The following is a 26,755-nucleotide window of genomic DNA, read 5'->3' as shown; positions in this document are numbered from 1 at the left end:
TTAAATAAATACAGGGAGAACATACTTTTCAATAGCTAAGTTTGCTAAAATCAGAATATAATTTTAAAAATAGAAAATGCTGCTAAATTGGAGTTTGATTCAGATATCAGTAGTTCTTATTATTCATGCCAATCATTGGCTAAATTTAAGATTAGGAGAACCAAGGAGTTTGGGTTTTTTCCCCCAACATCTGAATTTCCATAGCCATTTTGAGCTTCTCCATGCACATGATCTTCCATGATATTTATTCTTTTGAATTTTTTTCCCCTCTGTCCCGGTACTGAGACTTGAGCCCAGGACCTTCATACTGAGCTTCATCTCCAGCCTCCCTTTTGCTTTTTTTTTTTTTTTTTTTTCTTTTTGGTACCAGGGATTGAACTCAGGTCCTTGTGCTTGCATAGCAGGTGGTGAAATCACTGAGCTAAATCCCCAGCCCCCCTTTTGTATTTTTGGTACAGGATCTCACTAATTTGCCCGGACTGGCCTGGAACTTGGGGTCCTCCTGCTTTGGCCTCCCATAGTGCTCTGATTACAGGCATATACCACCATGCCCTGCTAAAATCTTTTTTGTATTTCAAAGAATGGCTCCATAATAACAGCTTCTGCTAGGTGAATAATTTTATCCCTAGAAATCTAACTTAAAATCACTGATTGCAGGCTAATAGTCTATGTATGAATACTCTATGTATCTGTCCTTTTTCCAGTTCGTCTGTTTTTGTGTGTGATGCTGGGTATCAAACCCAGGGCCTTGCACATGCTAGGTGAGCATTCCGCTGTTGAACTACATCCTCAGCCCCCAGTTCATCTGTTGTATTTAAAGCTTTCTTTTTAAACTTTAACTTTTCCTGCATAACTTGCATGCGCAAGTTTCTGAGTTTGATCCCTGGTACCAAAAAATAAAGTTAAACTTTAACTTTTTGTTTGCCTATGGAAATTATGTGGAAAAGTCTAGATAATTCTGATGACCTAAAAACTCATTTAATATAGAAAGCAAAATATGTTGTATTACTGTTATATATTTGCATAAAGAAAATAAAGTTGAATTTTGTATGAATTTTAAATTTATGAACCCTTCTTTTAATCCTACAATGGTACTGCTATGACCTGAATAGGAACGAGTTCAAAAGACCTTTCCTCATCCAATTGATAAATGGGCTATTGCGGATGCACAATCTGCCATAGAGAAACGAAAGCGAAGAAATCCTCTTTTATTGCCTGTGGACAAAATCCATCCTTCTTTGAAGGTAATAAAAAATTCTTTGTAACAAATAATACCTTATATAGCATTGATGTATTTATAGTATTGTAACGTGGTCTCTTGGAGTGGTATTTGCATGTATATTTGTAGTATATACTCATAAATGTCTATGTTAACGTGTACAGAATGAAAATAAGGGTTGGGCATATCGGTCATGCTTAGCATGTGAGAGGTCTGGGTTCAAACCTCATTCCACTCTTCCAATAAAGAACAAAATAAAAATCAATCTACTCTGATGAAATCAGACTACCTTTCAGATAATATTAAAAGTTAATAATAGTGGCATCTTCCAAAGACTAATGCGCCTCACTAGTTCTTTTGTAGTAGGCAATGATTTTCAACCTTTTTTTTTTTCTTTTTTTTGGTACCAGGGATCAAACTCGGGACCTTGCGCTTGCGAGGCAGGCGGTGGCACCACTGAGCTAAATCCCCGGCCTCAGAACTGTTTTTAAATTAATCTATAACACAGATATTCTTAATACATATTGGAAAAGTAGGCTAGAGAATATTATTTAGTGTATAGAATATGCTTGATGTACATGGATTCGAAGACCCTGTTGTAGCAGTTTCAGGAATATCCCCCCTAGACACACACACACCCTCCCTTCTAGTAGAAACTACTGTAATTAGGACATACTGGTTTTATTTATTTTATTTTCATTTCATTTCATTATCTGGGAATTGAATTCAAGGGTGCTCTGCCAGTGAACTACAATTTTTACTTCAAAAAAATTTTAAAAGAGTCTTGCTAAATTGCCCAAGCTGACCTTGAATTTAGAATCCTCCTGCATCAACCTCCCAAGTACCTGGGGTTACAGGCCTGTGCTAGCATACCTAGCTAGTATACTAGTCTTAAAGCAAGATCCTTAAAGAAAGGAGCTACTTGTCAAATTGTTTTAGATCCCTCATTAAGAGGCTTTTGTGAAGCCCGGCCTAAGATTTCCGTGTTAGAAGAGGCAGATTTGTTAGATTAGGTTTCTCTTTCAAAACAATCATAACACTGGAATGAGAGCCTCATTTTGTATCTTGTGGTACCAATAGGGTGAGACATTTGGTTCATAGAAAGTTATTCATGAGTATGGATGTAAAATTGGAGTATGTAAGTGTTTGATACTTGACAGTGCTGTGTTTTGGAATTCAGGTGTTTATTTTTTCCACAGGAAGTTTTGGGGTATAAAGTGGACTACCATGTGTCCCTGTATATTGTGGCTGTACTGGAGTACATCTCAGCAGATATTTTAAAATTGGCTGGTAATTATGTTTTTAATATCCGACATTATGAAATATCTCAGCAGGACATCAAAGTGTCGATGTGTGCAGATAAGGTAAGTGTTGAAAAGTATCAAACTTAACTTGAACAATAGTGATTGCGTGTCATCTCTGCCCCATTCTTTTTTGTTTTTGTTTTTTGAGGGGTTTTTTTGTTTGTTTGTTTGTTTTGAGGCAGGGGGTTTCTGTTCAATTCAGGGTGACCTTGAACTCACTGTGTAGCCCAGGCTGGTCTTGAACTTGCAGTGATCCTTCTGCCTCAGCCTCCTGAGTGCTGGGATTACATGTGTACACCACCACACCGGCTCGTTCTTTTTTGTATATGTATATTAGTAAATTTTATGATTCCTGGTAGTAGAAGAAGAATGATATTTTCAGGTTTTTAAACGTGTGACCAGATAGGGGTTGTTTTCCTCTATCAAGACTCTTTTACCTACAGAAAAAAATATCCAAAGCCTCAAACCAGTTTAAGAAAAGTAGCCTGAATTTTCATATTTTTAGAATGAGAGTTCTGCTTTGATACTTCTAAGTAAAAGTAATTTTGAAGAACACACTTTGGCGTCACAGAATGGTTCAATGAAGCAGAAGCAGAGAGGAAAGAACTTGGTAGTTCAGAATTACTCCCTGCTGATGATTTTTTCTTTATGGATCTGTCTGCCTTTCTGGCTATTAGGTACTTGACGGAGGAAGTCGAATCCATTTTCTTCTCTTCTCCTTTTCTTCCCTTTGCATTTTTCTCCCTTACTTTTCCTTAAAATCAGTATCTTTGAACCACTTGTTATATGCCTGCCACTGTCCTGAGCAGAGAAGATACAACATCAAATAAGAGAGTCATCCCTGTGTTAGATTTTATTTTAGTGTGAAATTAAAATTCTGTAAGCAGGGCCAGAGATTTAGCTCAGTGGTTTCACCACCTGCTGCGCAGGCACAAGGACCCAAGTTCGATCCCTGGTACCAAAAAAAAAAATACTGGAAGCAAATAATTGCAGCACAGTATGTTTTGAACCATTATGCTGGTAAGTCCAAGGTGCAGAGAGAAAGCAATCAACTCTGGCTTGGAGGGTCAGGAAGACCTCAGAGGGGACGCCTGACAAGTGTCCAGGGCCCACACACACTGGTTTTTCTCAGCCTTGACTGCACACTTGGTGTTGAAGCTTTTAAAGAAACATGATGCCTGCATCTGATTCTCAGAACCAGGCGACTCTGAACTGTGACTGTCCGTTGGTTGGCATGGCACAGTCATGCATTTTCCTCTGGTGGCTCAAGGTGGCAGGAAAGTGTTCAAAGGCTGAGCTGGGGTTTCCAATGCAGATTGTTCTCCAAAAGTGTGGTCTTTTCCTATGAGGAATGTCTGTGTGCATGTATGCATGTGTGAGTGTATATGTTACACACGTGTAGACATACAAGTGCATGTAGATATATGTATTTACATGCATACATACATAATGTGTGTATGTGTGTGTCTCATTAGGTTTCTCTTTTCCAGTAATATTTATTTTGCTATATCAAATTGTAACGTTTCTCACCTTCACCTTTTCATTTTTCTTTCTGAATTTTCTAATACTGATTTGCCTGTAATACATGGAATTCTCATTGTTTAATGTTTTAATTTCAAATACTTTGAAACAATTTTATAAAAGTAAGGAAAATAATATTATACATCCTTCATTTACATTTCACAGGTTTTGATGGACATGTTTGATCAGGATGATATAGGTTTGATTTCTTTGTGCGAAGATGAACCTAGTTCTTCAGGTGAATTAAACTACTATGACCTCATCAGAACTGAAATTGCAGAAGAAAGACAGTATCTTCGGGAACTGAACATGATCATAAAAGTGTTTCGAGAAGCCTTTCTTTCTGACAGAAAGTTATTTAAACCTTCTGTAAGTACCTTTGAAATTCTGTGTACCTCCCAAAACAAATAGCAGCTTAAAGTCATAAATAGTAATACTATTTATTTTATTAGTATACTCTTTTTTTTTTCTTTTGATACCAGGGATCGAACTCAGGACCTTGTGCTTGCCAGGCAGGCGTGGTGCCACTGAGTTAAGTCCCTGGCCATATACTCTTATGTATTTGTGGGTTTTTAAAATATCTAAATTGTTATACTAATTTAATAAATGCAGTGATAATGAAAATTTGACACGAAATTAGAAGAGGAGTTTCACACGCAAATGAAATCTTTTGCTCCTCCATGGTATCTGAGACTTAGCCAGATTTAATGAGGTTTAGTCATTCATTTGGAAGTGATGAAAAAAGATGTATAGTCTAAAAAAAAAAGACTATGCTTTTTCCTATCTTTTTGAGATAGTTGAAATAATAATAGTGAGATATAGTTTAAATAGTAGAATTTTTAAAAATAAGACTTTATGCAGAGCACCAGACAGTGAAAAGTAGAGTTCCTCTGAAGACAGTGTGGGAGTAGGATGAGCAGGGTGAAGACTCAGAGCCTGTTCACCTTCCTTTCCTTTCCTTTTCTTCCTTTCTTCAGTAGAGGTCCCCCCCCTCGCCCCCATATTGAACTCAGAGCCTTTACCCTGAGCTATATCCCCAGCCCTGGGGGTTTTGTTTTGTTTTTTTAAAATTTTGAGACAAGGTTTTGCTAAGTCACTAAATTGCCCATACTGAACTAATTTGTGATCCTCTTGCCTCACCCTCCCAGAGGGAGCTGGCATTACAGGCGTGTGCCACCACACCTGGCTTCTCTGTAGCTTCTAAGTCAACTCTTAAGTGACAAATACTTTCTTAAAATGTTTTTTCTTTTTCTTCTTGTGTCATGTGATTTAAGTATCTGTGTGTTTGATCAGCTTGTTTATCTTATACCTCCTAACTTCTTCCCCAAAATAACTATTACATGAAGAAATAGGTGTGATACTCTACAGCTAAGTGCTTCATGCTTTTCCAAAAGAATGAGTTAAAATGATAATTTAAAGTGTTTCAATTGTCTTACCTTTTTCTTTTGTATGTGTGTTTAGTCAGCAGTGTTTAGCTTCCACCTGATATACTGCCCTAAGTATCCAGGGTAGTACTGTACTATTTTATTTGACCTGCATAACAATGTCACAAGATATGTAGATCAGGTATTATGGTTTCTGCCTATGAAAATTGACACAAATGATTATGACTTAATTAACTTAGAGAACTCGAACTTGAACCCCTTGCCTCAAGGCATACTCTTGCCTCAGCTTCCTGAGTAGCTGAGATTACAAGTGTATGCTACCACACTCAGTTTGAACACTACATTATGACAGAGTTAGCCTATGGTGATATGAAGAATAAAAGCTTAATAAATGCTGTCTGCTAATGTCACCTTCTTTGCTTTTCTGTGTCCCATCAGTTTTCTTTCCTGAAGAATTTATATGGGTTTTTTTTTTTTACTGGACTAGTGCAGGTTTGGTAGAAAATTTTAGTTGTAATACTAAAGGTCAAGAGAAAGTGAGAATCTCATCCATATAAGCATAAATTGTAAACTTTTGAGCTAAAGACTGTCTAAATCAGAGCATAGTACTTAGCAAATTGGACAAAGAGATGAATGACTTAGAATTGATCTTAATTTACTCAGGAACCTTCGGCCCTATCTTCAAAAAGTTCACATTTGTGGAGAACCTAATATGTACAAAGAGTATTGTGTAGAAATCATCTCATTTAATCCTCAACTGGGCCGGGGATTTAGCTCAGTGGTTCCACCACCTGCCTTGCAAGTACAAGGTCCCGAGTTCGATCTCTGGTACCAAAAAAAAAAGAATCATTTAATCCTCAACCCTATGAGATATGTAACTATGAGAAGATTAACTCCTCAATACCTCTGCCTTCTTTATCTGTGAAATTAAGACTGTTAGGAGACTGTACACTCAGGGCCCAGAGAGTGACTGGAACATAACAAGTACCCAGGGACAGTAGCTGAGGTTACCATCCTTAACTCTGGTCACTCACCTAGCATGCTGTAAAAGGAAAAAACAAACTTTTTCCTCTCTAATCTCATACAACCAGAATACTTTTATGAGTAGATGTGAGATTTTTTCCTCCACACACTAGTAATAATTTTTCAATGGATACCACATGTGTGTCCTATAATTCAGCTCAGCTCTGACATTGTAGATAGTGTCCAATCCCACAGGTAACGGACTTGGTCCCAGTGTGACTGCCCTGAACTTCAGCTGCTGACTGCAGATCTCAGGTTGTGACTTCTGACTAACAGGCTGTAACAAACTGAAGTTCCTGTGATATATCCTTGGTTCAGTTGGTTTGCTGGGACAGCTCACAGAACTCAGGGAAATACTAATGTTTACCAGTGTATTATAAAGGGCGTCATGAAGGGTACACATGAACAGCAGATGACTGGATAAGGCAAGGTATAAGGAGCATACAACTTCCATGACTCCTCCAGAAAGTCTCCCTTTCCTACACCTTGTGTGTTCAGTTACTGGGTCACTTAACAAGACTCTTTGTTCAAGAGTTTTTATAGAGCTTTATTTCTATTCTCACCTCTCTTTGTCCGCTAGAGGTCACTGAGTGGAGTTGAAAGTTCCACCCTTTAATCCTGTAATCATTTATTCTTTCTGGTGACTGGCCCCATCCTGGTACTATCTAGGGCATTCCATTTTACCTTATTAGCCTGAACTCAGGAGTTATCAAAGGAGTTAATTATGAATAACAGAAGACATTCTTGTTAATCAGAAAATTCCCAGTGTTGTAGGAGCTCCACTGTAGGGTCACTCCACTCCACTCCACTCCACTACAGGGTCAAGGGTCAAACATATTTCATATACTACACATGATAGAGCCAGGATTTAGGCTCAAGTCTGTCATGTTCCAGAGCTTGTATTTCCATTACAAGATGCTAGGGTGAGTAATTGTTGACTATATCCTGGATAGTCAGTCATTATGATCTGTTTATGTCCAGAGGGCTCAAACCTGTTTTAACCTAGATGTAATTCACACATGGAAATTTGAACAAAATCTTTAATTCCTTCTTATATCCAAAAGCCGTTAATTATAGAACCAGATTTTAACTGAATTAGGAGTTACCTTTGTTCCAGTCCCAGCTCTTGTTATTGACTATCTTCTATATGACCCTAGCCAAGTCTTTTATCATTTTAGCCAGTTTTTAAAGTACACAAAAGTCTAAATTCTTTATGTAAAGCATTGGTTAGAGCTGGGCATGGTGGCACACGCCTGTAATCCCAGCATTTGGGATCAGAGGCAGGACAATTGGGAGTTTAGATCAGCCTGGGCTACATATTGAGAGCCTGTCACAAAAACAGAAACCAAAAAATTGCTTAAAATCATTCACAATGTGAAGTTTTACAATTTTGGAACAAAATTGTCTAAGATTTGTATGTTTAGCGTCTATATTTTCCAGTATTCTTACTGTCTGTAATACAAAATATTTTTCTCTCCAAAATATTTTACTCACAATTGACTTTCACTATGTATTGGAATATATTAGTATGAGATTGGGTGAATATATACCCTTAAAACCTATGTTCTATTTATATTTAGTAATTTTTGAACATAATTATCTTTATATTGCCTTTACATTTCCTTTCTTTTTCTTTTTTCAGGATATTGAAAAGATTTTTAGTAACATTTCAGATATACATGAATTGACTGTGAAACTTTTAGGTTTGATTGAAGACACAGTTGAAATGACTGATGAAAGCAGTCCTCATCCCTTAGCGGGCAGCTGTTTTGAGGATTTGGCAGAAGTAAGTTTACAAAACTGCTTTAAGTTCTCATGAAAGTTTTCAGTGTTATATTAAGAAATTCAAGGCTGGGGATTTAGCTCAGTGGTGCCGCTGCCTGCTTTGGAAGTGCAAGGCCCTGAGTTTGATCTCCAGTACCAAAAAAAAGAAATTCAGTAAGATAGTCTGTAAAAATTAGAAGGTACTGCTTGCTGCTGGCTACTATAAAACACTTAAGATTCAACCAGTAGCAAACTAAAATTACATTGTCCATATTTTTAGTTTATGCTATATTGTATATACATAATATATATAATGTTTATGGTAATATGGTGAAAATTTATATATTAGAGTTGTAACTTAGTGTTTTCTTGATCAGTGCATTTTAAGATGAAGGAAAATAAATTTTATTAATTTTATTGGCTAGTTTTTTAGTTACATGTATTTTAGACTTAATTTTCAGAAATACAAAGGTTTTATAATTTTCTCTCAAGTGAAAGAAATTCTCTTTTAAATGATTATAAAAGTAATGTGGCCTTTTTTTTTTTTTTTTGTGGTACCGGGGATCGAACTCGGGACCTTGCACTTGCAAGGCAGGCGCGGTGCCACTGAGCTAAATCCACAGCCCAGTAATGTGGCTTTTAAAAAAAATACTTTAAAAAAACCTAGAAACAAGTACTGTATAAATAAAATGAAAAATTACTATTTTGAAATTCCCAGAGATAACCTCATAACATTTACTTGTCCTTATAAATAATATACCTTTCCTGTATCAGGACCATTGTCCATGTTAATAAATATACTTTAACACAATTTTTAAATATAAATAATGCCCTGTTGTATGGAGACACCATAACCATCATAAGCTTGTAGGACTTTTCCTTTTTATTATAAACAACACTGCAACAAACATATTTGTACTACGCCTTCATAGTCTAATAATTTGGGGGGATGTATTCCTTCAAGTAAAATTGTAGTACCAAAGACCAGCTATGTTTTTAGAACTCTGAAACATTTTGCCAAGCCAATTTCAGTGTATTCAAGTCCTCTTCCTCTTTAGTCCCATACCTTCACTACCTCTGGGTATTATCCCATTCATTTTTGCCAGTTTAATGTGAAAAAAGTCTCATTTTTAAAAAATTTTGCTTTTTTTTGGTACCGGAGATCAAACTCAGGACCTTGCACTTGCAAGGCAGGCTGCGGAACCACTGAGCTAAATCCCCGGCCCTAAATTTTGCTTTTTAAAAAAATTATGTAGAGCACCTTTTCATACTCACTGGCCATTTTTCTTTCTTTTGGAAAACAGTGTTAGAAGAGTACTGTCTTTAGATTTCATGTAAAAATTACCAAATTTTATGATCTCTGTATATTTTCTGAAAACATAATTTATTATTTCCATTTTGTAGGACAAAGAAACTAATAAGATGGAATTACTCAGTTACTGATGCCTAACTGAAATATTGAGTCTTCATTCTTAGTAGAGTGTTTTTGTATTATCATAATAATTGATAGTCTCTTATTAATTTGCTCTATTCCTAAAGATATCATGGTTCTAAAAATATTGTATTTTTGTTTTGGTTATATATATATATAAAGCATAATATTTTTCATTTTAACCATTTTTAATGTGCAGTTTGGTTATTAACTAAATTCATAATATTATACAACCATCACCAGTGTCTAGCTCTAAAACTAAATCATTTCAAACACAAACTACCCAATGAGTGGTAACTCTGTATTATTCCCTTCCTCAGTTCTTAGTAACTTCTAGTCTACTTTCTATCTCTATGAATTTGCCTACATTACATATTTCATATTAGTGGAGTTATGTAGCATTTATCCTTCTATGTCTTTATTTCATTAAGATAATATTTTAAAGTTCATCTGTCATTGTGTGTATCAGAATGTCATTCTTGCCTGTGGCAGACTAATATTCCATTTCATGTATATATAGGTAGAACAATTCGAATATAAAATACTCTTAACTTGAGACACTTTGAGTGATTTTAGACACTTTGAGCCAGCATTCAATTAAGTTTTGCATTTCAGGGGATTTTGTAGTTTGGATTTTCAGGTTAGGAATAGTCAATTCATGAAGCCTATGTAAATGTCCCAGCATCTGAAAAACTCCAAAATCTGAAACACTTCTGGGTCCCAGGCATTTCCAATAAGGGATGCTTAACCTATTCCTCATTTTGTGTATCCATTCATCTGCTGATGGACACTTGAATCATCTCCACCTTTAGCTATTGTGAATAATGTTGCAGTGTTTTTAGTTGTTTAGTTATATACCTAGGAGCAGAATTACTGGGTCATATAGTAATTCTGTATTTTGTTTTTTAAAGAATTGCTAAAGTGTTTCCTATGGAGGTTGCTTCAGTTTACTTTTCCCTAGTAATGAATAAAGATTCTAATTTCTCCATATCTTTGCCAGTAGTTATTTTCTGGGGAGGGAAATAAACAATGTTTTGTGGCTTAAGATACAAAAATGAAACACATCTCTTGGATCTAATTAAACATTGAGATTATTGGTTAGTGGAAAATAGGAATTTATTTAAATATAAACAGTGGACAAACTGTGGAAAATTTCTCCTTTCTTATTTTATTGTATGTTGCCTTTGCTCTTTTTTTTTTCCAGCTTTGGAAAAGATAGGCTAGATAAAACAGAGCAAATAATTTTGCTTCTTTTTAAAGTATCTTAAATGTAAACTAATTTCAACCTAAGTAACCGCCTGAGTTTCCAGCCTTTTACTACACATACTTTCCATTTACTGGGGATAAAATGTGTATTTGAATGGTTTGATGCTTGTGACCACAAAGACAGTCCCATTGTAAGACATACATTTTTTAAAAGATCTATTAGTTGCAGCCATAGTTAATGTTTGACCCTGAAAAGTAGAGAGCAAAAAGTGAGGAAACCTAGTTGAAGACTTGAACAAAACTTTGCCATTAAGTAATCTGTACCCTTTTAGTAGAAAAGATATTCTTTCAGACTTGACACATTTTTATTTTCTAAAAAATAGGAGCAAGCATTTGATCCTTATGAAACATTATCACAGGACATTCTATCACCAGCATATAATGAACATTTCAGTAAGCTGATGGCCAGACCTACAGTTGCTCTGCACTTTCAGGTAAACTTAAATCGAATGTTCCTATTTTTATAAAACAATATAAGAAATATTTAACTATCTTATTCTTCAAGTATTTGTAATTCTAGAATCCTTTTATAAAGCAGTTGAAAAGATACTCCATCGGTCCTTCAAACCTTGTTCAATCTAAACTTATTTTAGATTGGCTTCTGGTTTCTGTCAAGTTACTTTAGTCTGTTTTAAATGTAGAAATCTTTTTAAAATTTTCTTTGTGGTACTAGGTATTAAACCTAGGATCTTCACGCTGAGCTACATTCCTAGTCCTTTTTAATTTTTTAAAATTTTGAGACAAGTCTCATTGAGTTGCTAAATTGTTCAGGCTGAACTTGAGCTTGTGATCCTCATGCCTGAGACTCTCAGAGTGCTGAGATTACAGGTGTGAGGCACTATGTCCAGCCTATTGAAATCTTACAATAGTACACCACCACAAATACTGAATGACCATAGAAGCATCTGGCATATTCTAGATCAGAGATACACAGTTGAATCTGGAGAGCTATCATATTCTCTACAGGAGGAATATTTGGAGAAATCATAAAGAAAAGAGCCTCATAATACACATACTGATTTCTCTATCAGTAGATAGTGTATTGAGAGGGATTTATTGGTTTAGGAATGCAGTTAGATAAAGTGAAAATCAATGGAAGAGACAATTAAAATTATATTTTTATGTGATTTCATAAACTGTCAACACAACAAAAGTTACATTGGTATCGGTGGTGTTTGACTGTTAGAGCATCTAGCTTGACTCTTCCAGCAGATGAATAAGATCAAATCTGTATTGTCTGAAACTACGCAAATAAATAAGCTTATTTCATTCTAGTTACTCCAAATTTTCCTATTTTCACTTTGCAGTGAGTTATCTTAATATTTTTTCCCATTCTTCATCAAAACACTATCATCTGTGTTCTACTCAGGATATAACACTAAAAACTGCCTTTGACAATTGACTTGTCAAGTCCAGGGGATATTTTAATTTCATATTTATGTCCGTAATATTTGTTAATCCCCCTCTTGTCCCTTGGTTCCCATAATACTCTTGTTCTTTGGTTTGTTGGTTTTTGTCCATTCTTTGCAGTACTAGGAATTAAACCCAGAGGCTTCGCACTGAAGTACATCCTCATCCTCAGCTCTTTTTTAGTTTTTAATTTTGAGGCAGGATCTCACTGAGTTGCCAAGTTGCTGAACTTGGGTTGAGCTGGGCTCAGATTTACAGTCCTACTGCCTCAGCCTCCCAGAGTGTAGGGATTATAGGTGTGCACCACCACACCACCAATGCCTGGCTTCTGTGATACTCTTTCTCCTTGTTTTTGTCAGTCTTCTTAATTGTAGCTGTTATCAAACTTCTGTTACCAGCCCCTACTCTTCTGTCCTTTGGTGCTCTCCTTTGGTGACTTCATCCATATCAGTTACGCTGGTCACTTCCTGTGTTTCTAAGCCATAACTCTCTTCTGCAAGAGACTGTGGATCTCTGTAGGTACACTTTTATGTAACTGGCTGCCTTGAACTGATTTGCGTTAATATCCTGTAGGTACTGTTATGTCCTGTAGATATATTTAAAACTGAACTTGCCATCTTTTCCTTCCCTGTTTTACTGTGAATTCCTTTTATTTTCATTTACAACTCTATTTTCAAAAATCTGTCAATATAAAATAAAAATTATACCTGATTCTCAAAATTTCTTCAAAGGAGGAATTAAAAAAAATAAATCCTGAGCCACTTGTGGTACAATGGGAGGCTAAGGCAGAAGTATTCAAGACCAGCTTAGACAACTTAGCAACTTGATGACAACCTATCTCAAAAAAGATGTACTCAGTGAAAAAGCCTACAATTCAGTCCCCACTCCCTCCCCAATTAAATTAAATCTTACATATTCATATAAACCATAAAGTAAACATTAGTTAAACATATATCCGCTTATGGGAACCTTGCAGAATAATTCAGTTAGCTTGTTTCATTGTTATTTTAGAGATTCTTGCTATGGTATTTAAGACCTGATATTTTAAGTTACTGCCCTAGATTTTTAATGAAATTTAAAATGTTATATAAAAGCCTTTTTCAGGCCAAACTCATTTGTACTGTATTAAAAAAATTAATTCAATTTAAGGTGAAGCAGTGCTTCATTTAAAAAAAAAAATCTATAGGGCTGGAGTTGTAGCTCAGTGGTAGAACCCTAGCTTAGTGCCTGTGAGACCCTGGATTCAGTCCCCAGTACTGCTTGCCTAAGTAAGTAATAAGTAAGAAAATAAATTTTTAAAAAATCTTTAAAAGCTGTGCAGTATAACTTAAGGAAATGAACTTAAATCCTGGCTTCGGGGCAGGCGATAATTGTGCCACATATCTTTTGCTCTCAGCTTCCTCATTGGAACAGTGGAGATGAAAATAATGTGTACCTCTTATAATTATTATGAAAATTAAATGATGATACATATAAAGGACATTTGGCACAAATTAAGCCCTCGATAAATGTCAGCTCATGTTATCAGATGACTCTGTACACTGTAAATACACATTGAAAAGTTTTGGATTGTTCTTTAGTAACCATTTCAGTGAAAATGAACAAAATAAATGGTTTTTATAGACTAATTTCATATTGATTGCAGTTAAAAGACTAAAAATAAAATATACAGAGTAACTCAAATCACTATAGTAATTAGTTTAATGCTGTCTTAGTCCACTCATGCTGCTGTAACAAATACCTTAGACTTGGTGCCTTATAAACAAGAGAAATTTATCTTTCACAGTTTTGGAGGCTGTAAATCCAAGATAAGGTGTTGGCAGATTCAGTATCTGATAAAGGGCTGCTCTTCTGATTCATAGATGGCCCTTTCTCACTGTGTCCTAACATCGTAAAGGGGCAAAGAAGCTCCCTTGGGCCCCTCCTTTCAGGTTACTAATCCTGGCTTGAGTGCTCTGCCCAGCTGTGCTAAAAGTCCTCACATCTTAAATCTGTTTTCTTAGAGTTGGCTTCAGTACATGAATGTTGAAGGAAAACAAACTTTCAGACCTTAGCAAAAAGAAAATCACATGCATACACACACACACACACACACACACACACACACACACACACTTTGGTGGTACAGGGGATCAAGCCCAAGCCCTCTTGAATACTAAGCACACACTACCACTGAGAACCTATTTTGCATTTCTTGGTAACAAGTCTGGCTACCAGATAACAAGTTCATTGAACAAATTATACTTTACTTAATAAAATATGAGAATTATGAGAGTTTATGAGGATATTTTTTAAAAAGAACCATATCAGATTCTCACTTTAAATAGTGGTCTTGTCAGTATTTGTCTTATGGAGAGAAATACCAGTAAAACAACTTTAAAGACATTTGAAATTAGCATGAGTAACTTTTAAGTCCCTTATAACTTTTATAAAATCATTTATTCTACAGAGAATTGTTTTTCAAATCTGGAGTGTATCATACTGTACGCTAAGATTTTCAAGGGGCACAGATAGCTTTAAGGGAACCAGTTCCTAGTCTGCCTGAGACCTTGTTTGTATATTTTACATTTTCCTTTTCCAACTTCTTTTGCACATTTCTTCTTGCCATGTTGAATTTCCTAATTATGCATTGATCCAAGATGTAAAAATCTCCAGGGCACCAACTAGGGAAAAAAAAAAAAGTATTGTTCGTGTGAGTTCATTGAGCATAAAGTCAGAGTTTCCAAAAGAAGGGTGTGGGGTAATTGTTAAAAATTCTTGGTAGCAAAATGTTATTTCTGTGTTTGTCATATTTATCTAAGAATTAAGAGAGATTTATCAGTTACAAGTATTAGCTTTTTTAAAAGGTGCTTCATCATTCATTTGGGATAGAGGGGAGGTTTATATCTCATACCTGAATATACTGTGTTTGAAGCAGTTTAAAAGTCCTTTCAGGTGCTTCAACTCCTTGAGATAATGATATGTGTTTATTTGAATTTAAGGATGAAGTTAGGCTTTCTGAGGAATTAAATTTGATCTGGCTGTTTTGTCAGTGAAGATTGGCTTTGTCAATTAAATTATATCCCAAATGTTTTTAATAAATTAGGTTAGCTAAATCTGAAATTTATTCAGTCATTATTTGTTTAGGTATATTTAAGTCACTTTTACAATACATCATTTTTAAAATACATCATTTGAAACTATTTAAAACATTGTTTTTGTTTTGGTACCGGGGATTGAACTCAGGACCTTTCTCGTGGGAGGCTGGCAGTGGCACCACTAAGCTAAATCCCTGGCAAAACATTGTTGATGATAATATAAAAATGTGCAAGGAAGTACATAGCTTTCAAAATTCTTTTAGGGTATATGGAAGCCCATATGTTTGAAGAAAAGCTATGGTGAGCCTGGGATTTAGCTCAGTGGTTCTGCTGCCTGCCCTGCAAGCGCAAGGATCCAAGTTCAATCCCTGGTACCAAAAAAAAGAAAGAAAGAAAAGCTATGGGAGACTTTTTTTTTTTCCTGGTACTGGGAATTGAACTCAGGACCTTGCACCTGCCAGGCAGTTGTGGTGCCACTGAGCTAAATTCCAGGCCCTGGAATACTATTCTTAAACTTATTTTTAAAACTTATTTTATTATGTATGTATAAGTTTATACATACATATATGAGTAGAAAAGAGAGGAAATGACTTACCTCCTTTACAATAGGTTGTGCTTTCCATTAATTTTGATAAGTGTGTGTTATATTTTTAAAAGCTCTTTCTATTTGGCACCTCTGTTATGTAACTTTGATATCAGAAATACACTATTATATCTTTTTGCTTTGCAGTCCATTGCTGATGGCTTTAAAGAGGCAGTCCGCTATGTACTTCCACGCCTTATGTTGGTACCAGTGTATCATTGTTGGCATTATTTTGAATTATTAAAGGTAAGGCAGAAACTTAATGGGCCCAAAGTATATGTATTTTTGAGGACTAATACTAGTTTTTAACCTGATCATACTATTATTTAATGCTTTTTATTCATAAAAATAAAATATCTTCACACTGAGATGTAGCTCAGTAATAAGGTGTTTATCAACATATGCAAGGATATGAGTTCAATCCCCAGTACCCCAATATATATGTTAAAATTTCTAACTTTTCTGGGATCTTGGAGAAAATCCCATATATCTCATCTTCATATCATTTCCATGTGGTAGACAGAGAGGAAAACCAAGCTTTATCTGTCATTTTTTTTTTACATAGAATCTTGGATTACCAACTAATAGAAAAGAGTTTACTTTTTAAAAATAATTTTTGAAAGCACAGAGTAGTAGTCTTTTAACTTGTTTTACTATAAGTAATATTTTTGTATAGCATTGTTGTAAATTTTTTTGTCTTGTTTTAACTTATTGAGAAAATCATTTTTGAAGTTGATATGCAGTGTTGTATTCTTCCTCTCATTGTTAGGACCAAGGAGCACATTGAGGTATATTATATGGAATATTTTTTGTGTGCCAGGAATTGAACTCAGGGCCTTGTGCTTGCCAGGCAGGCGCTACACCAATGAGCTACATCCCTGGACCAAGGGATATTATATGTATATATGTATGCATATACATTTTCTCTCTTACACACCCATATATATGTATAACTGTTTTTAAAAAGTAGGTCTTTAATTTACTGACCAATCACTAGTCTTAATCACATTGGCTAGGTGTAGTTAGCCAGTTAATTTAAGTACTAGCTGTGGCCTCAGGTTGAGTCTGGCTATCATAGTCAGTGTTTTAATCTTGGATACAGACATAGCTGTAAAACTAACCTTGCAGTCATTCAGATAGGGAAAAAAGTAAATTTCAACTACATAGTTGAATCAAGATTGTAAATGTTTGCGAATATAAAAGGCAACTATAGGGTCGGGGATATAGCTCAGTGGTGCCGCATCTGCCTTGCAAGCACAAGGTCCTGAGTTTGATCCCTAGTGCCGCAAAAATAAATAAATAAATAAATAAATGGCAACTATACACCTAATGATAGGACTTCTAAGAAAACCATGAACATTATTTTAAAAAGTTTTAGAAATCTAAGTAAACATCTGGAGCTGCTTATGTATTTGTATAAAGCTTGCAATCCTTTTTATGAATAGTTTTTCTTCATGCAGATATACATAGAATTATTCTGGCTTTTATTTTAATTATATAATATATCGTTGGTAATAATGTTAATGTTATTACCCTGTGTAATTGATGGAAAAAACCTAAACAGTCTGCCTAAACTAACAATTTAGTATTCTGAAGCAGTATAACATAAGTAGAAGACTGCTTTTAAAGAGCAATGAATAAGTTGGAAGGCCGGGAATTTAGCTCAGTGGTGCCGCCACCTGCCTCGCAAGTGTAAGGTCCTGAGTTCAATTCCTGGTACCAAAAAAAATAAAAAATAAAAAAATAAGTCAGAAAAGAAAATTTTACTAAGCAGGATATCCTGAAATTATACTTTAAAAAGGGAAATAATCTGAAAGTAGGCACAAGTGCTTACTGGACAAGTGCTTGCTGGGATCCGTGAGAATCAGTGGCAGTGACGCAGGGAAATGAGAATGAGTGATTGCCGACAGTCTCCACCTCTCATGTGACTACTTTGGTAATAACTCTTGCCTTTTAAAGATCAAGGGAAAGTAAATAAGATAAAAACCTGTGTCTAATGGCAGCAGATACTATTTTATAACTAGCTGCTTTAATAATCAAAGAATGAATAAAAAAGAGAAACCACCCATGTTTGGTCAATGAAGCTATGATCCTTGAAATAAATATGGTGTATCTTGTGTTTTAATTCATATACAGCAACAATTAGAGCAAATAGAAATTTGTAATGGAAAGATAAGCCAAGATAAGATACTTAAAATAGCAAAAGATTTTAATAACATCGCAAAAGATGATATTAAAGAAAGTCAGTGAATATGGGTTCAAGCTCATGAAAAATTACATGATACCATATACAGTTTACCTAAAATTAAAGATTACTGTCATATTTTAAAGTTAATTTTATAACATTTTTCTTTTTGTTCTCTTCAAGTTCAGACACCCCCTGGGTTAACTAACCACACTTTACATTTTTTTCTCAGATCAACTTTAGATAAACCTTTTACAAACTACTTTTTAAAAAATTTTTATCAGTACATGTTTGCAGTATATATTCATTACATTCATTGTGGGGAATTGCTACATGTACATAACACATATCAATTCTTTTTTCCTCCTTCCCCTCTACCTCCTTTTACTTTTCTTTTTTTTAAAGATACATTTTAGATTTTTTAATACATACTTTAATCTTTATACAAGAGGAAAAAGAAACATTTTACCTCCCAATTTATAAATAACCTCATGATATGATTTTTATATTCAAAGAAAAAAATCTATGTTCTTTATTACTAAGGACATACTTTCTCACTTCAAAATGGATTTATTCGAAGTCAAATAACTCTTTTGCTTTACTAAACCCATGGGCATATCCTGGAAATTTAGTTAATAGACAGAATAGAAATCCTCCTTTCTCTCAAGAAGTCTAACTTTTGCTTAAAGCTTAATAGGAAGACACTTACTTCCATGAGATTCATTGGAAGTTAGGCCAGTGTTTCAATATGAACTTGAGTTTCTTTAGGTAATACGTTTTTTACCTTTTACTTTGAAAACTAGAAAAGTTACAAAAATAATATAGTGAGCTCCTTTTACCTAGATTCACTATTGTTAACATTAAACATTTGTTTTGTCCTTTTGTGTGTGTATATATGTATGTAAATCTTTAAGTATATTCTTAACTTCAAAGCTTGAGGTGCTATTGAAAGAAACATCCTGATCCTTGAAAAAGACTGTGTGAGTGTTATTTTACTCCATATTTACTCTTTCAGTGCTGATACATCATCCAAGGACATACTGAAGAAAAATAATGTGTGTATGTTTTTTAAAGGACATTTTTAAAAAAGGATCGTGAGTTTTGACTTGAATTTTTCACGAAATTACTCATTCTACTTTTATCAAAATCTAGAAAGTTTGGGCTGGGGATTTAGCTCAGTGGTTCCGGTGCCTGCCTCACAAGCGCAAGGTCCCAAGTTCGATCCCCGGTGCCAAAAAAAAAAAAATCTAGAAAGTTTATTACCAGAAAAAAAAGAATTGCTGATATACTGTCTCACATCTAGACTGAACTCCCAGTTCAGTGAAGTAGAGATGAATTCATAATTTATTATAGTTTCCATTGCTTCAGACATACAGATATCCATAGTAGATGTAGCTTGGCAGATATTTCAGTGACATCTCATAGAGTTAAGAAAAACTTACATGAAGTATAAAATCTTAGGTGAGATATACTTTTAAACAAGTAAGTAGAATGGCAGTTGTCATATAAGCAAAAAATATATTCTTCACTCAGGTTCATAAGACACTACAAATTAAAGAAGTATCACTTCCATTTTATTACTTTTAATCATCTATTGCAAGGGTGTTTATTCTCTGACCTTTTTTCCAAAGCATACTCAGTTTCATTAAACTGTAATTGTCCAGTTTGTTTTAAACATAGAAGGGGTCTTTTTTTAACTTGTCACCAGATTTAGGCACAGACCAATATTTTGCTTAGTTGTGTCTGGTGTCATTGTAGAGAAACGATGACAACTTAAAAGTATTCATTGCTAAAATTGTAAGTATAACCAGTTATATTCTGATTACTTCTGAATTTACTTTTGGGTGCTTAACCACATGCAAGTACTACACTAAAAATGGATAAGACATATCCCCAGTCTTTAAGGAGTTTAAAATTTAGTGAAGAAGATGGATGTCAAACAAATACTTACGTTGATGCTGGCAAAAAATAAACAAAGGGGTGGAGGGGAAAGGAGAAAAGCATTGAGATGTATTATGTACATGTACCAGTTCCCCACAATGAATGTAATCATGTACTGCAAACACATACCAATAAAAATAAAAACATTTTAAACATACTAATCTTTAAAAAAACAAATAATTGGGCCAGGGACTTAGCTCAGTGGTGTCACCGTCTGTGCACAAGGTCCTGAGTTTGATCCCCAATACCCAGTACCAAAAAAAAAAAAACCCAAACAAAGTCAGGGGATTTAGCTCAGTGGTTCTGCCCCCTGCCTTGCAAGCGCAAGGTCCCGATCCCTGGTACAAAATAACAAACAAACAAACAAATAATTAAATCTAAGTGCCTAATAGAAGTAGTACAGTGGTATCCCTGAGGTAGGAGTAACTACCTCTGCCTAGGGAAATCAATACAAATTCATATGGATGTTGGATGTATAGTTATCCTTGGGGGCAGGAGCGCACTTATTTATTTGAGGGAATCATGAAAGACACAAGTGCTGAGAAACTGTACGGTTAAAAGAGACAATAGGAACATTACAAATTAGTGTAACACTTAGCAGATCCTATGTTAGAGGAAAATTACCCTAAAGGAAATTATTGCAACAATTGATAAAATTGAACCTGAAGTTGATTACTATTCTATAAAAGAATATTCTTATTCTAAAATTACCACTATGGGAGGGAGGGAGGTGGGGTTGGGAAGAGGAATAAAAATTAAGATATTTTATGTACATGTACATGTACATTCCCTAAAATGACTGTAAACTTCATGTATTCCAAATATGTGATAATAAAATAAGAAAAGAAAATTACTACTAAAATATAGTATTAAAGGAGTAAAAGGGAATGATATTATTTAAGAGTAATTTGTGACAAGTTTGACTTTATATTCCAAACATAATCTCAAAACTGTTCAGTGTTTTCCTTTTCTCTGCAAGAAACAGAATGGATAGTATCACAGAGTACTCTTAAATAATCTGGGAGAAATGTGGTGTACACACATTGACATGCAGAGTAATGAAGCATGTGGCAGTGGTAAGATGTTAAAAATTAATAACTTGGCTGGGCATACCTGTAATCCCAGTACTCTTTGGGGGCTGAGGGAAGAGGATTGCAAGTTCAAGCCCAGCCTGGGGAATTTAGTGGTTTAGTGAGACCCTGTCTCAAAAGAAACAATAAGAAGGGCTGGGGGTGTGGCTCAGTGTGAAGGCTCTGTGTTTAATCACCAGTACCACCCCAGAATATCCAGCAGTAACTTGTACTACTTTTGCAACTATTCTGTAAATTTGCTATTACTTCACAAGAAAAAACTTAAAGGGAAAAAGAAATCACTGAAAGGCGTCATTTCTGAGTATCCTCGAGGGTAAATTTATCAGATAGGTAAGGAGGGCAGAGGCCAAATGTAGAAAATATACTGAGCCTTGGAAGAACATGGCCCATCTGCAAATATTCAGTACAGTAATTTCTTGGGGATTTTTCTATGTTAGTGTAAGAAGTTTAGAATACTTTCTTCCAGATATCTATAGAGAATTAGCTTGAGTATTAAGCTGATGTGTATTCTTATTCCTGAAAATTCAAGAAACATTTAGCAAATTATTAGACTTAAGATGATGTAAAATAGAGCCATTATTTTATATACTTCTGTCACCAGAAAATTTAATTCTCTGGATGTCCTGAAATTTTTTATTGCTTAACAACATACATTATTATATGGCTATTTAACACATTCATGATGGGGCATAATTTATATGTCTCACTGCCAAACGGCTCTGAACCACCAGTGGTACATGCATGAACCATCCGGTGGCAAGGATACAAGCCACCTGATGGACAATCGTGTATATACTGCTGGTGGTTCAAGCTGGCAGAACCGTGTTAAAAATGACATATGTAAGAGTTTGTTTGGGCAGCTGTAATAAGTACATAGCAGATATTTAGTATCCTCATACCCCTGAATTGGAAAGTAGTTCCCATTTTGTAGAATAGGAATTGTGATTAGTGATAATTTGCAAATTTTGGCCAACAAAACCAATAACAATAAAAAAACCTGTAAGTATACCATCAACATCCATCTTTATTAAGAGAATACTTTAGAATGAAGCTGAGAATCGTTTTGTAAAAAAAAAAAAACTTTAAAGAAGCAAAATAAGTGATGTTAGTAATTTTCACCCTTAAAAGTCAGAATAACCAAGCATTCATCTTCTTGCAAACTTCCAGTGATATTTTGATTCTTTTCCCGTTATCTTTTCAATGTTTTGTTTCTTGTACTAGATTTTTTAAAGTACTTTTTTTCTGAACAAAATAATGGAAATGCATTGGAACAAAATTTCTTACATTTAGGGTGGTCTGTGTAGGAGGAGGAGGAGTACTAGACTCAAGATCACTGGGACACAGATCACTTCTGTCATCTGTTAAAGGAGGAAAACACTTGCTTCCTGTGACACTTAATGAGAGAAGATGTATGCGAAGACTTTACACATTATAAAGTACCACAGAAATAAGGGCTTTTATTATTTTGATTTTTTAAGAATACAAAAATGGAGAAGAGACCATTCTGTGAAGATTTTGTGCAGTGTAAACAGAAGGCTCATCTAGGCTGGGCATGGTGGCGCATGCCAATGTTTTATTTCTTAATCTAGAGGTTGAGTTATTACTTCTAGTGATAGTCATTTCATTTACAGTATTTTCGTTGCTAAGACTTCTACAGATATCTTTTAAAAATAAGATGGCTCTGTATTCCATTTGGGGAATACTTTTTAGGACATATATGAAAGATCATGAATGAGGTTCTCAAATACTCAGCCAGTTCTTTGCTAAGGAAGGGAAACCATTGCCGAATGCTTTTGAGATTGTTCTTGTAATAAAAAAAAATTTTTAATTTATCACAAACTTCTTGTAAGTTAAAAATCTTAAATGTTTTTAAAATTTTTATGGGGCCAGGGATTTAGCTCAGTGGTTTCGTCGCCTGCTGCGCAAGTGCAAGGACCAGAGTTCGATCCCCGATACAAAAAAAAAAATTTATGAAAGTGATAGTTTTTCCATATTATATATACATTTATGTTTTTGTAGTTTCTGTATAATACCTATGTAATACTCCACTTTGAATTCTGTGAGGATGGTTGAAACAAAGGACATAATCCAATCTAAATTATTTATTATAAGGTAAATAAATTTTCTTCCTCAGTGTGATATACCAGAGAAATTTTTTAACAAATGAAATAAAACCAAACTTTTGAGGATTAAATAAATCAATTTGAAAATCTTATTTCTAAGGATTAATAAGGTAGAATATTAATTTTTGTGGTTTCTTGGTAGTATTTACTAGAATGGTTGGATTTTTATGTTGTAAAAAATAGTGAAATCCTTTGTAGACTCTTAGCAGAGTAATCTACAATGGAATGGAGTATTAAAGTTTGTATACCTGATTGTCGTCTAACAAAGATATGTAAGCTTTTTGAAATTACTGGAACTTATATATTTTAAGTGCTAGAGAATATGAATTAATTCATAGCAGTTTATCTTATATTCCCTGTGCATAGTTGCTAGTGAATAAAAGTTAACTTGTAAGTTTTATGTTTTAGATATTTTAAACAATCTTTGTTTCACTGGAAAATGTCCAACTGATTTTCACAGTAACTTGTTTTTTTACTGATTGCTGGTGCTAATCATACTTTATATTTGTATTGTATTTGTAGAAAGAAAGTTGTTTTGGGGGTTGAGGAGGTATATAATTATATAAAATTATAGTGGTTTTTATTAAGTGTATTTAAAACGTTTAAAGCTTATAAGATTTGTTGCTGCTTTCTCTAATTACAAGAAAACCAAGGGAAGACTCAATGCAGTTTTATCTTTTGTTTTTTTCTTAGCAATTGAAAGCATGTAGTGAAGAGCAAGAAGACAGAGAATGTTTGAATCAAGCTATCACTGCTCTCATGAATCTCCAAGGTAGCATGGACCGGATTTACAAGCAGCATTCTCCTCGGCGCCGGCCCGGGTAATTCACTGTTGAAAATCTGAATGCCTCTGTAGACTTTATTGTGTCTGGTGCCTGCGTTCTCAGGAAATGTGATGTATAGTGATAGTTGATTCTTAAAAGTTATACTTTGCCTTCACCTTTGTTAATGTTGTTGTTTTAGTCTTAAGATTAGCATAGCTTCTGGAGTTGGATCCCCGGTACCAAAAAACCAAAAATATTAGCATAGCTGTGTTGTTAAGAGATACTTAATATACCTAAAAATATATATATATTTTGTATAATCTATGAAGAAATTTAGGATTCTTTATATTTAGTTTTTGTGTCATTAAGAGTAAAATATGGAGCCTGTAGTACTTCTCTTTCACAATAATGAAATTTGAGCACATATTATTTAGTGGCAAGGTTAGAAAAAAGTAAATATTGTATTTGGTTATTTTACTTCTTTTTAAAACTTGAATCCTGGGGGTTGAACCCAGGCCCTCGCCCATGGTAATCATGTGCTCTACCCCCGAACTGCATCCCTCGGTCCAATTTAATTGTTTTGTCACTTGATTTGATGTAATTTATTGACACAGTTAGGGTTGCCTAATCATTGAATAAGCTAAACTTATGTTGGTATTTTTTTTAAGGGATCCTGTTTGCCCTTTTTATAATCGTCAATTAAGAAGCAAGCACCTGGCTATCAAAAAAATGAATGAAATTCAGAAAAACATAGATGGATGGGAAGGCAAAGATATTGGACAGTGTTGTAATGAATTCATAATGGAAGGATCGTTGACAAGAATTGGTGCTAAACATGAGCGGCACATTTTTCTCTTTGATGGCCTAATGATCAGCTGTAAACCTAATCATGGCCAGACTCGGCTTCCAGGTTACAGTAGTGCAGAATATAGATTAAAAGAAAAGTTTGTCATGAGGAAAATACAAATCTGTGATAAAGAAGATACTTGTGAGTGCAAACATGCCTTTGAATTAGTATCCAAAGATGAAAACAGCATAATATTTGCTGCTAAGTCTGCTGAAGAGAAAAATAATTGGATGGCAGCACTTATTTCTCTTCATTATCGTAGCACTCTAGATCGAATGCTAGATTCTGTATTACTGAAGGAAGAAAATGAGCAACCACTGAGATTACCAAGTCCAGAAGTGTATCATTTTGTGGTAAAAGACTCTGAGGAAAACATTGTTTTCGAAGACAACTTGCAAAGTAGAAGTGGAATCCCCATTATTAAAGGAGGAACTGTGGTGAAGTTAATTGAAAGGTTAACATATCATATGTATGCAGGTGTGTGAAACTTGTTATAAATGCTTAACGTAGGGCTTTTGGTTTTTAAGGATATTCAAAAATGTTTGGGGCTTGGAAAAAAATGGATTGACTCTTTAAAAAATACTGATTAAAAGAACTAAGTGTTTCTAAAATGTAATATTGTTAACTTTATTAATTATTAAGTAAGCGTTCCATGGTTTTTCTTTAAATGAGAAACCCAAAATATAAATAAAGAGCAAAATAAAAGATAAATAATAGAAAGTTGGGAGATATTTTACAGAAGGGAAGGGACCAAGAGATGGAGGGAGGGGCAGAGAACGGAATGAAAGAGAGTTAGGGTGTGATGCTCGTGTGCCAAGTCCCCGCAAGAGTGTGATTATTACTGCAAACACATACTAATAAATGTTTTAATTAAAAAATAAGTGAAGTTTGCATAGTCATGAATTTTAAATTTGTAAAATAATCCTTACTTATCAAGAAATATCACAACTGGCAAGAAAAGCCACAGTGCAGGGAGCCTAAGTAAAAAGAAGGAAGGACAAATATGATATTTTGAATTAAAATGAGTAAATTGAACATGAAATCTGTTTTTATGCTCTGCTTTTTCAGATCCCAATTTTGTCCGTACTTTTCTTACCACATATCGTTCATTTTGTAAACCACAGGAATTGCTAAGCTTACTGATCGAACGGTGAGAAAATGTATATTTTACTTACGCTAACTGCTTTGTATGTTGCAAAGTGCCCACTCAGATAGTTGTTGAACATAATTTATTTGGCATTACATTGGCAGTGTTACTGATCTCATCAAAGACTACTCACTGAATTCCTATTTGTAAGAGTTACTTTTAGCTCTAGCAGTATTTCAGGTGGTAAGCATAAAGATCCAATTTAGAAGATTAAAAACTACATTTTAGTGAAATTTGTTCTGTTCCTTAAAAGAACTTTTAAAATTTTTCTTTTTTAAAACAAACTTGTTATGGAAAACTTTAAAATATATACAAGAGTAGATAGAAGAATATAATAAACCCATTTACTTATCACCCAACTTTAATAATCATCAATTCATGTCTCATCTGTTTCCCTATAGATTTAAACATCACACCCCTAGGATTATTTTGAAGTAGATTTCAGACAACATATTTTATCTGTAAATACATCTATGTATCTCTAAAAAATAAATATTCTAATTTTTAAAAATGATATCACTATTAAGCCTAAAAATTTCAGTTCCTTTATTATAATGTTTGTGTATTTGATACAGGGTAACTGAATCCAGGACCTCAAACATGCTAGGCAAATGCTCCACCACTGAGCTGCCTCCCAGCCCTTTTAAAATTTTATTTTCAGACAAAAAATGAT

At 34.4% G+C, this 26,755-nt stretch overlaps 1 protein-coding gene across 3 annotated transcripts in view; it reads left to right on the top strand.

The window, feature by feature from the left end:
• The window catches only part of Sos2 (SOS Ras/Rho guanine nucleotide exchange factor 2), a 93,778-nt gene that overhangs the window by 41,297 nt on the left and 25,726 nt on the right, over nt 1-26,755 (top strand). For 2 of the 3 annotated variants that reach the window (XM_087208073.1, XM_004835579.3), the window contains 9 exons: nt 1,113-1,244; nt 2,419-2,583; nt 4,210-4,413; nt 8,095-8,238; nt 11,238-11,348; nt 16,132-16,230; nt 24,018-24,145; nt 24,757-25,412; nt 26,004-26,085. In XM_087208073.1, coding sequence (XP_087064199.1) covers nt 1,113-1,244; nt 2,419-2,583; nt 4,210-4,413; nt 8,095-8,238; nt 11,238-11,348; nt 16,132-16,230; nt 24,018-24,145; nt 24,757-25,412; nt 26,004-26,085 — 1,721 coding nt within the window. The remainder of the gene's footprint in view (nt 1-1,112; nt 1,245-2,418; nt 2,584-4,209; nt 4,414-8,094; nt 8,239-11,237; nt 11,349-16,131; nt 16,231-24,017; nt 24,146-24,756; nt 25,413-26,003; nt 26,086-26,755) is intronic. The other variant, XM_087208072.1, reaches the window with a different exon arrangement.

The sequence above is a fragment of the Heterocephalus glaber genome, unplaced genomic scaffold (genome assembly GCF_053883595.1).
Source record: "Heterocephalus glaber isolate CG9 unplaced genomic scaffold, H.glaber_assembly_v1.0 deba00000901, whole genome shotgun sequence".
Classification (NCBI taxonomy): domain Eukaryota; kingdom Metazoa; phylum Chordata; class Mammalia; order Rodentia; family Bathyergidae; genus Heterocephalus; species Heterocephalus glaber.
The sequence above is the reverse complement of the archived record's forward strand: the minus strand, read 5'-3'. Positions and strand labels throughout refer to the sequence as shown.